The 11,583-nt window shown below is 43.2% G+C and overlaps 1 protein-coding gene across 2 annotated transcripts in view; it reads right to left on the reverse strand.

Moving 5' to 3' along the window:
- cars1 (cysteinyl-tRNA synthetase 1) overlaps window positions 1-11,583 on the reverse strand; it is a 205,681-nt gene that overhangs the window by 117,701 nt on the left and 76,397 nt on the right. For both annotated transcript variants that reach the window (XM_043706117.1, XM_043706116.1), the window contains 3 exons: window positions 10,735-10,897; window positions 6,924-7,158; window positions 6,397-6,581 (listed from right to left, as the gene is read on the reverse strand). In XM_043706117.1, coding sequence (XP_043562052.1) covers window positions 6,397-6,581; window positions 6,924-7,158; window positions 10,735-10,897 — 583 coding nt within the window. The remainder of the gene's footprint in view (window positions 1-6,396; window positions 6,582-6,923; window positions 7,159-10,734; window positions 10,898-11,583) is intronic.

Here is an 11,583-nt window from a genome sequence, read left to right on the forward strand (position 1 = left end):
CTGGGTAGCTTAAGACATTTGGCTGCACTCGCAACCAATATTTTTTTAATATCTGGTCCAGTGAAGTTAAAAGGGTCCAAGGAGTTTAGTGCTGGACTAATTTCTGGTGAATAGCAAAAAGAATTTTAGTGTATGGGAAAAATAACGCTTTATATTTTTCATAACCTATTGGCGCTTAATGTTGACATTGGGTATGTATATAGAAAATGGGAATGGAAGTTGATAAAACATGGTGGAGCTGAGATGGGGAGGTCATGACTGTTTTGGAAATGGAAGGAAATGATTTAGCTGTTGGGGAAGGTGAGAAATCTGAGGTTCAGCAAAATTAATTGTGGTATAGTTGAAATTGATCAAATTATTGGGAGGAATTTCTACCAGTGCCAAAGGTCCAGATTTATGGAGGTGAATGAAAATGACCTCATTGTTACTGATTTCCAGTTAGCAGGCATTTTAACTTGAGTGTAACTTGGTACAAACAGTAGTTGGATGCAGAATTCAAAACGTTTTAATTCTGTTTCAAGGTCACTCATTTAGCATGACAAGGAATTGTATCTTTACCACTGATGATTAGAACTGATGATTCCACTCATACTCTGGATTGTGTAGGTTTAAAGATCTATTTTACACTTGCTTGTGGTTAATGGGGAAAGCCTGTTTGTAAAAGGTATTCTGTGAACAAGAGCAGAAGAAAGAGTAGTGACTGCCAATTCTGGCAATATTCTGGATTAGTGGTGCTGGAAGAGCACAGCAGTTAAAGCAGCATCCAAGGAGCTTCGAAATCGACATTTCGTGCAAAAGCCCTTCATCAGGAATTCTGGCAATGGCCTGGCACTCAGTGGGGTACTCTGAAAAACTAAGTGTCCAGGATGAAAGAATGATATTGAAACATTAACGGGGTGATAAGCTCCAAATAGAGCTGGTAAAGACAGTGGACTGAATCTATGCCTTTTGGTCAAGATCAAAGTTGCGTCCAGTTTTTTGGAGGGATTTCTATCATGAGGCCTAGCATGCTTACTCGCCATATTTTACTGAACTCACCTCATTCACTACTGCCCCTATCGAATTAGTCATACTTAACACCGGCCTCATCTTACCACATTGGAGAAAGTGAGGACTGCAGATGCTGGAGATCAGTGTGGTGCTGGAAAAGCACAGCAGGTCAGGCAGCATCTGAGGAGCAGGAGAATTGACATTTAGGGCAAAAGCCCATCATCAGGATTCCTAATGGAGGCCTCTTGCCCGAAAACATCAATTCTCCTGCTCCTCCGATGCTACCTGACCTGCTGTGCTTTTCCAGCACCACACACTCAACTCATCTTACCACATGCCATTCCCTGTGGAACTGGCCACTCACTGCATATTTGCTTAAAGACCTTTAGGCCCATACCATCTTTGAAAGGTCACTGTGTACCTGAACAAGCATTGGCAATCTGTCACTGCCCCTTACCAGCAACATCATAGCAGAGCAGCCGCAAAGCTATGCTTCCCATAATACAAAGCCAGTGAGCCTAAGACAACCTCACGCATACAAACCATTCTCTCACCAGAGTCATTTTTAATCACCAGGACACATACTCTACCTGTCTACAGGCTATATCCCATATGAACACACTATGTCAGCACAACCAATGCCCATGCTGTTGCCTTTCAAAGCTGGAAAAGGCCTAAGGATCTTTTAGCAGATGTCAACAACTTCTCACTGTCCCAACAGGAGAACATCACAAGCATGTGAGCAATTGAACAAATCCAAACATGAAAATGTGACCACAAATAAATTCGACTGAGGCTGAAGTTCACTCCCACAATGCAAACCAGATTGTGGCACAATAACCAATGGCGGCTTTACAGTCAGCGGTGGGCTGGTGCTCCCAGCCCTCCTTTATTGGAACCAAAATGGCAACAAGGTTCTGACTGGCTCGAGGTGCTCCTCGCAGCTGACTGCTGTCATGGACAATAGCAGTTTCCTTTTCACTAATGTCCTTGTCCTCTTCATTGCAAGACTGCTCCCATTTCCCCAGTTCCTCATAATCCAACACATTGCCTCCAATTGTGTAGAGGATAACAGGTCAAGATGACGCAGCAGACCCTGCCCGGGACCAATCCAAGCAGCAGAACTGCATCTTCAGCAGCCCTATCATTTGCTCTACTATGGGCCTGGTCGAAGAACACAGAATTACATCTGCATCAGTCAGGATGTAGTGCAATGGTGTCATAAGCCAGGGTTGCAATGAGTCGCACTTGTCCCCTGTAACTAGCTTTGCAAGACCCCAGGACCATCAAACACACTAGTTACCAGAGTGCTCCAGGATATAGGAATAATGGCAGCTGCCCAAGGTCGTTATCTCCAGGAAGTGCTAACAGTGGTCACAGATCATCTGGACATTAATGGAATGGAACCCCTTCCTGTTGATAAAGTTCATAGCATTGTGATATGGCTCTCTTAATACCATCTAGTGGGTGTAGTTGGTGGCTCAATGGACCTAGCTACGTTTCTGTACCCTCCTGTCCAGACTGCAGCAAGGACTTCATCATGGGGGAGGAATGGAATAAACTGGCATCGTGACCTTCTATAATGGTATCAGTCACTACTCTAATGAATTGTGGGAGCACGGCTAAGAGATCCCACACAGCTCCCTGGATGGAGCCAGTTGCATAGAAATCCAGTGTAGCTGTTACCTTCACAGGCCTGGGAGAATGGCTCCCCATTCCTGCAGGTCCTAGGCCTGCTCCAGGATTCACCATAGTTCAGTTTCCCAGGACATACGCACTGTGCCTCCCTCATCCACAGGAAATAGAGTCAGGGCCGAAAACCTCTGGGCCTCCTGCAGACTTCATACATCCTCTACTTCACTGTTGCTGACGCAGGTGCTCCTAGTCCTCCACAGCATCCTGCTGCTGCTCCTGGCCTTGCTATCAATCCTGTTCCTCCTGCATTTGTACCCACACCAGTGACAGGGCTCTCGGTGGAAATGTAAGGTGGAAAAGAGATTCTTGGATATCTGAAGCATACCCTGCAGATGATGTCTAGCACACTTCTCCACTCTGCACCTAGTAATGAGGGACACGATTGCATCATCCATCCATCTAACAGGACAAAGGTGCTTCCTTGGCTGAGTGAGCATCACATCGTTGACAGGTGAGTTCCTGAAGCAACTCAGCACCTTTCCTATCCCAGACCCAGATCAACCTTTCAACTTCTCACTGCACTCAATACTGACCACCATTACACTTACTTGATGGATGAAGAAGTGATGGTGTGGTTGCTCACACAGCGTTCCTGAAAGTTACACAGATGATGTTTCACCTTTGGCCAGCATTGGTCTTTTGTAACATCATTGCTGATAACTTCACAATGATTAAAATGGCTGATTTCATTTTGCAAACACCAAAGGCTTATCACAATTCACATCTGATCAGTATCTGACCCCCAAGCACCTTCGTTCTGCATGCAGTGCAAAAGGAAATTAAGTAATTGCAAATTATATGTAGATGAACTTTATAAATAACTACATCATGTGTTTGTTCTTTCAATGTCCTAGCATGCAGCAAACATGGTCTTGCACTTTCAACAAACAGACAGTGACTCTGCCCACCCTGAGCATTGTCCCCACCATTTTCTGGTAGCACTTCACATCTAGACAGTGAAAGTGAGGGCAGGAACATAGCTGGCTATGGAAACCATTGGACTGCTCTTGGTCACCAGGTTGACAAATGCCAGATGTCAATGACTGGGGATGAGGCCTGCAGCTGGTCCCTAAGGGTTATACCTGGAGATGCTGTTTGTTCATACCGAACATGGAGGTCCCTCAGAACAGGTGCTGAGTTTATTCCACCAAGTTCCTGCTCTGATTTCTACATTCTCACACAGCTTGTTTGGCAGATTTGTTATGGTAGAAAGCTGAATATGAATGAGGAGAATTAAATCATTATTAAAGGTGTTTAACAAGCGAGAAACTAAATATACTGTTTGTGATAAGATGCAGCTCCTGATGTTGAGTTCGGTCTGACGAGACTTCTCATCAGTTTCTGCCACAAATCTCTCAATAGTCCATGTCGCTCAGACTCAAACAAGATTCTGTCCAATGAATTTTCACCGAAAATGTAAAAAAGGGGACAAAAGTTTAATGATTTCAAGATCTTTCATTTGCCTACACCATGAGACAAGTTACTCCTTATGTTACTGCACAATTCTTAAAATGTGTCACTGAGGATTCACAAGTTTAATTAATCAAAAGCAGGTTTTCATAATGTACTTGGAATGACTGCAAGCTGTCATACATCACAGATAATGAAGCATATGGCAATCTATGAATAAAGATAGAGTATGCAAAAGTCAGGAAGTTGTACTAAAATATAAATCAAACCATCCAGCTGGAATGGTTGCATGATTCATTGATGAATTATTTGAAGATTTCAGTCCTTTTTTGCTTTGCTGCGAATTCACTTATCTACTGGCTCCATTTGGAGCTCATCTCCACTAATTTGTTGACACTCCCTTTTCCTCCTGAACACTGACCAATGATACCCAGTGACTCATGGACTATTGTCAGAGTTGGGAGTCACTAATCTCTCTCTCGTTGTCCAGTGTATACTTTTGCAATGGCTTCCCCCAGCATCCACAACCTGAATGTAAACCTTACTATCACATGAAGTGGTTGAAAGAAATAGCAAATGGAACAAATACATTGAAGGAAAAATTACATAAGTTAACAAGGAAGAAATGAATAAAAGCTAACAGTGAGATGAAATAAATGATATGGAGAGGTGGGTTTGAAGTATAACTCTGTCTGCTGTCATGTTGTAAACTCCATTCAAATTCCATTCAGTTCAATAAACACTCCGGTCAGGTGGCATGACAGGTTAACTGCTCCCTCCACACTGCAGATGAAGTACTCTCATGCCACAATCAGCACTATATGAGATTTTACTAAGGTCTGCCTCTGTTAATTCATTACTCGGTTGCTTGATTACGGAGTTAAAACTACACCAGTGATGGACATTTGTTTACTTAAGGACTGATAGCACAGCTGTGGCTCAATTGGTAGCAGCCTACTTTTAGAGTCAGAAGGTGGTGGGCTTAAACTCACTCTCTGGCTAGAGCTCCAACTGAACATGAAACAAGGGCTGTTGTAGCACAGTGTCACCACCTATGAGCTAGAAGGCCAGGGTTCAATTCTACCTGCGTCATAACACCAATGATCAGATTGAAGATCCATGCTCCAATGCAGTACCAGCAGTGCTTTCCTGTCTGAAGCGTGACCTTTGGCAACTTGCCAGACTGGCCAAGTGGTCTAAAGTGCCAAACTAAAGGAGTGTCTTCCTTGCAAAAGCCTGTTGAATTCTGGTCCCTTTCGAGGGAGTGTTCAAATCTCATTCCTGGCTTTCACTTGTACCACATGTATTCGTTTTCATCTATAATGCCTTTAATAATAGACAATGTCCTCCAGAGAGATCCAGACCACTGTTCACCAGCTGCTGCCCAGCAAACGAGCCAAACACCTGACTTATAGGGGAGAAAGGTACTCATTAAATATACCACCTGCAAATGAAGCATCCTGACAAACTCTCTTTGAAAATAAGAGTTTATCCAGATCCGATAATCTCTCTCAGGAATACAGCTGCACAATTTGAGTTGTTACGCAGAAATTCCTGTAGTGGTTACTGTTGCACACTTTCCACTTCCTCGCTCTCTTGTCAGTAGTTTGGTCATACCTGACATTTGGAGGAGCCCCTGATAGGATGCTCTCGATGTGGGAATCTTCCACTTTACCACAGGTGGTTGGAGGAGGATATTGCATATTGCTATCCCATGCCATAGGTGGCTCATGGACTCCCAGGATGCCTTTAATGTTTCTAACCTTGAGGAGTTTGTGCTCCATGTGTATATGGATTATCGTAGGCCACAGTCTTGATGTTTCGAGGGACTTCCCCTAAGTGTTTGGTTATATTTCAGTCTGATGCTTCTGAACCTTTACTCCAGCGCAGAGGAGGGTGGATGTGTCAGAGTACCTCCTCATGGGTCTGCTCCTTATCCTGATCACTAGCAGGGACAGGCAGTGGGTCATGGAGGGGACACTGCCTACCACTCTTCTGTGATTATGATTGCATCTGGGCTGCCCTGGAGTGGGAACATGTGGTGTGGACTAGTACACTTCAGATCTTCCACCACCAGTGGGCACTTTGGAGGACGTAACTGATACGCTTTATCCTTACACTCTTATTGAAGAAGTAATGTTTGCCATTCTCCAGTCCTCTGGTACCACTGAGTATAAGGGAGACTGAAACATTATGCAGAACTGAGGACACTCCCTGGCTGGTACTGACCTGGGAAATTATATTTTCAGCACCATGCTCTAACACATGAGCTAACTGGGCAGAAAAAAAAAAATCACTTACTGAGACAGTAGGTCAGCGTGGTAGTAGTAGTCAGACAATTTGTCCAGGAATGATCGAGGCTCCAGAATAAATGTTGGTAATACGACACGAGATAGATCCATTCCAGGTCGGAGTTGCTTCAACACTGTCCACATCAAACTCTTGTTTTCTTCGGTCACAGTTTCAGCCTGAGTTGTTTCACCAATCTACAGGCCAAAAGGAAAGAAAACATGTTTCGATCAAAGACCTAAGGGCCTTTCCTTCACAGCCAATAAGACAAATTTAAGAGAATCCACGGCATGGATTCAATTTTAAAATCTATCAAACTTTATACCCAATATTCAAGCAGCTTTCTAAACAGTGCGGTTTTCAGTTCATATCACTTCCCAAAGTTGCCTTCTCAGTCTTTGTTTGCAGTGTCTCACAGTCAAATCTCACCCAAACGAGAATCTGATCTGCACAAACACTTGCTCTCAGTCACACAAAAAAAAAGCAACGTTTGAACCCCGTTACCAAGTGATGCAAAGAGTCTGTTGTACAGTTCTTACTTCTCCAAAGTCTTCTGAGTCTTCTACCATGTAAGTCGTCTCTGGCGGGTCCTTCCTACTCATCTCCCCCTGGATTTCGGACAGGTCTGTGTCACTTTCCTCACTCCTGCTGCTCTTGTCAATCGTGTCATTTTCCAGCTCATCATGGCGAGGATCATTCTCTCGGTCAGATTTGTCAGAATACATATCAACATCTTTGTAATGAATGTGGCTCGCCAATTCAGCATTGCTTGAACTTAAGACAGAGAAGAAAACATAAGACAGCAGACTAAGAAAAACAACCGGAACCAAATGAGTTGTTGAATTACCCAAGTGGGATTCAAGGAAGTGCTTTAATTCAAAAAAGGGCAGCAGAAAATGTGGTGCTCAAGGTGACAGTTTCACAGGGCGCTGCAAAGATAACATCTGCCAACACAGGTAGAACAAGGAAGTGCACAAGGGCCAACAAGTGGTAGGGTGGGTGTGGGGTGGTGTGGAGGTGGTAGGATAGATAAAGAATTTGAAGCTAATGTAGGTTGCACGGAACAAGGCTTTGGTGAGCTTGAGCAAGAATATAAATTTGTTTGGAGTTTGCGTTGATCATTGAGGACAGAGGGATGGGCAAGAGTGGCTTTGTGTCGGCAAAAGATCAAAGTTGGACTATTTTAGATAAATGGGCATCTTGGAGAATGAAAGAGGAGAGACTGACAGCAAGATTACAAGGAAGCAAAGTCTAGAGATGACAGGATATAGTGCTAATGTTGGAGTGAAAATAAGCTGGTAATGATATACATATTAATGGATAGAACATAGGATTCAAAGCTCATCTCAGCATTAAATAAGACAATTATAGTTCACACAGCCCAAGAGTAGCAATGTGGTCAATTGTTTGTGGAGTGGATAAAAATTAATTTCTGGCTGCCTGCTGTTGAACTGCAAATGTTCTAGTTTAACATCAGAGAATGCAGCAGTAGCTATAAAGTCAAGGGCAGTCCAATTATAGAATCACTGAAATTTACAGCAGTGTCAGGTCATTCAATCCATTATTTCTGCATTTGACTTATGCTGACCTATTTGTAATGCCATGCTTTCAGTCTTTTTTTTAAAAACTGAATTTATGATACTATTATACATATAGAAGCTTACTTCATGATTGTGGATGATGTCATCTAGGGAAAACAAGTAAATGAGAAAGTAGAGGGGACCAAGTCTGAACCTAGGGAAACCTTAGAGATATGGGTACAGGAGGAAAAGGAATCTCATGAATCTCATGGAGAGGAGCTGTTCATGGGAGGCAAAAATTGAACCTTGAAAGGGCACTCCTATGCAGCTAATGAAGCAGTACAGCAGAAAGATCTCCATAACCATGCTAAATGCAAGGTAGGACGGTGGGGAGGGGGTGGAGAATGAAAGAGTACTCTGTGGTTACAATCACACAGAATACTGTTTATGAATTTAACTGGGACGGCCTCATTCCTGGAAAAGCAGAACAATGACTTGGAGAGGTGCAAACGAAAATGGGAAGCAACATGATCAAGGAGATAGCTCAATAATGATAGAGGACAATATGGGTCAAGGGTAGGCACAGGAATGCAATAATGGTACTTTGGAAAAGAGCTGGACTTTGCCTGTATTGAAGAAGTCATTATGAATATTGTAGGAACAAAGGTCAAGAAAGGCAGTTGATGAGTCACAGATTACATAAAATAGGAACACTGCAGGAGGAGGAATAATTGCAGACTGGCTAAGGATTGGGGTAGCACGGTGGCCCAGTGGTTTGCAATGCTGCCTCACAGCTCCAGGGACTCAGGCGACTGTCTGTGTGGAGTTTGCACATTCTCCCTGTGTCTACATTGGTTTCCCCAGGTGCTCTGGTTTCCTCCCACAGTATTACGCAATGGGTGTGGGTGGGTTACTCTTCGGAGGTTCGGTATGGACTTATTGGGCCAAATAGCCTGTTTCCACATTGTAGGGATTCTATGAATTCTATGAATGAATGACGGAATGGGATGAGATAAATCAGACACATAGGAGTAGAGATGGAGCAAATTGTGGTTATTGAAGTCATTGCATGGATGGTCACATTCTTGGAGATAATGAAGTCCATGACGTCTATGCACCTTGAGTTAGAAGTCAATGTTCTCATTTTGCCCTGAGCTTACCCTCCCACCCTCACCCTATACATTGTTTTACCAGTTTCTTCCTTTCACATCCTATAGTACTTCATTCCAGTCTGGAACTGTGGCATTCAACTTTGGTCTCTGTTTGTTCGATGTACCAGCAATGCTCATTTCCAGTAGCAGATATTTAGTTATGTGAGGGCACTTACATGATAATGTTGAGATGTCCAACTACATTGTTGAGACTGGCTATAGTTTACAATACCACCAGTTGGAACGTAATCTCCAATGCTGAACACACATGCTGCACATCAGCAGTACTTCATATTGTTCCACTCATTACTGTGAATATTTTTCCATTAACCATTTTTCTATGGAGATCAATGGTGAATGGGTTGCCGCAGGGATCAGTGTTGGGCCTACAACTGTTCATGTTATATATAAATGATCTGGAAAAGGCGACAGAGTTTACTGTATCCAAGTTTGCTGTTGATACTAAATTGAGTGGAAAGGCAATCCATGCAGAGGATGTGGAGGGTCTGCAGACAGATTTAGATTGGCTAAGTGAGTGGGTAAGGGGCTGGCAGATGGAGTACAATGTTGATAAATGTGAGGTTATCCACTTTGGAAATAAAAAATAAAGGTCAGCGTATTATTTAAATGGTGACAGATTCCAGCACACTGTTGTGTAGAGGAACTTAGGAGTGCTTGTACATGAATCGCTAAGAGTTGATTTGCGGGTGCAACAGGTAATCAAGGCGGCAAACGGAATATTGGCTTTCATTGCTATAGGGATTAAATTTAAGGGCAGGGAGGTTCTGCTGCAATTGTGCAAGGTGTTGGTGAGGCTGCACCTGGAGCATTGTGCATAGTTCTGGTTTCCTTACTTGAGGAAGGGTACACTGGCTATGGGGACAGTGCAGAGGAAATGCACCAGATTGATTCTGGAAATGAAAGGGTTACCCTAAGAGGAGAGTTTGAGCCATCTGGGGTTGTACTCGCTAGAATTTAACAGAATGGGGGGGGTGGGGAGAAATCTTATATAAAGGAATAGATAAGGTAGAGGCAGAAAAGTTGTTTTCACTGGTGGGTGAGACTAAGACTAGGGGACATGGCCTCAAGGTTAGATGATGATGATTTAGGACAAAAATGAGGAGGAAGTGCTTTTCCCAGAGGGTAGTGAATCTATGGAATTCTCTGCCCAAGGAAGCGGTAGAGGCAGCTTCATTAAATATATTCAAGACAGAGTTGAATGGGTTTTTGCATGGTATGGGAATTAAGAGTTATGGGGACAATGCAGGTGGGAGGAGTTGAGATGATGGATGGATCAGTCATAATCTTAATGAATGGCAGAGCAGGCTAAATGGGCCAAATGGCCTACTCCTGCTTCTATTACTATGAAACTATGCAGCCTGTACAATTGGTCTTGCTGTATCTCAGACTGTGATCAACAGAAAAACTTTAGGGGTCAGTACTACTTTCCTGTCCCTAATTAGCCTTCATGTACTAGTTTATAGCGACTTAGCTCCTTACCATACCCATGCTTGTGAAGGAATTATCCTCAAGCTACACAGAGCCATTATCTCTCTTTAATGCAGAGACACATCGGTGATTCTTTGTGAACTTCAGCTACTTATTTTACATTCCATGTAAAATATTCACATTCTAGGCCTAAAACAGATCAATAAATGAGTCTGTGCCTATGCACCTACTCGAAGCATTCCTGGTGAGTGGGACTGAAGCCTCGTAGTAAACTGTACAGTCCTGACTGAGTTGCATCCATTGAGTTGTTCAGATCACCATCCTTAACTGTACTGCGTTTGAGAAGACTCGAACACCGCAGAGCTAATTCCAGAGCATCCATCCAACATCGACCTAAGGGGAGATAAAAGAGAAAGTCAGAAATAAACCAAGTAGTAAACACCATATAAATGCAACAACATGAATCAGAATATACATCAGGCTTTTCAAGTATCAGTCAAGAAGAAACAGAGAAACGTAAATCTGACATAAAACTGGAAGTGGAGATCAAGAATACAACAAGTCTGGTGCTCTGTGGCATAAATCTACAGTATGTATTGTCTTGGAGTCAAATTTCTGAGACCAATTACTTCTGCAAAAAACAAAGTGTCAACTTTCACATGGACAATGTTTTCAAGGGATTGACACTGTCTGAATAGCATTGTCAGTTTTACTTTTGTGCCACCCTCTACATAATATTTCAATTTTATGAGCTGCGTCTTCTTGTGGCCTATTGTCTTTTATAAGGATGTTTCTTTTGCCAACCTTGATAAGACTGTAAGAGGTGGAGCAGAAATAGGTTCTGGATCAGTGGTGCTGGAAGAGCACAGCAATTCAGGCAGCATCCGAGGACAGGCAAAATCGACGTTTCGGGCAAAAGCCCTTCATCAGGACTAAAGGCAGAGAGCCTGAAGCGTGGAGAGATAAGCTAGAGGAGGGTGGGGGTGGGGAGAGAGTGGCATAGAGTACAATAGGTCAGCAGCACCACTGATCCAGAATCTGGTTTCCAGCATCTGCAGTCATTGTTTTTACCTCGTTGA

The sequence above is a fragment of the Chiloscyllium plagiosum genome, chromosome 16, assembly GCF_004010195.1.
Source record: "Chiloscyllium plagiosum isolate BGI_BamShark_2017 chromosome 16, ASM401019v2, whole genome shotgun sequence".
Taxonomy (NCBI): domain Eukaryota; kingdom Metazoa; phylum Chordata; class Chondrichthyes; order Orectolobiformes; family Hemiscylliidae; genus Chiloscyllium; species Chiloscyllium plagiosum.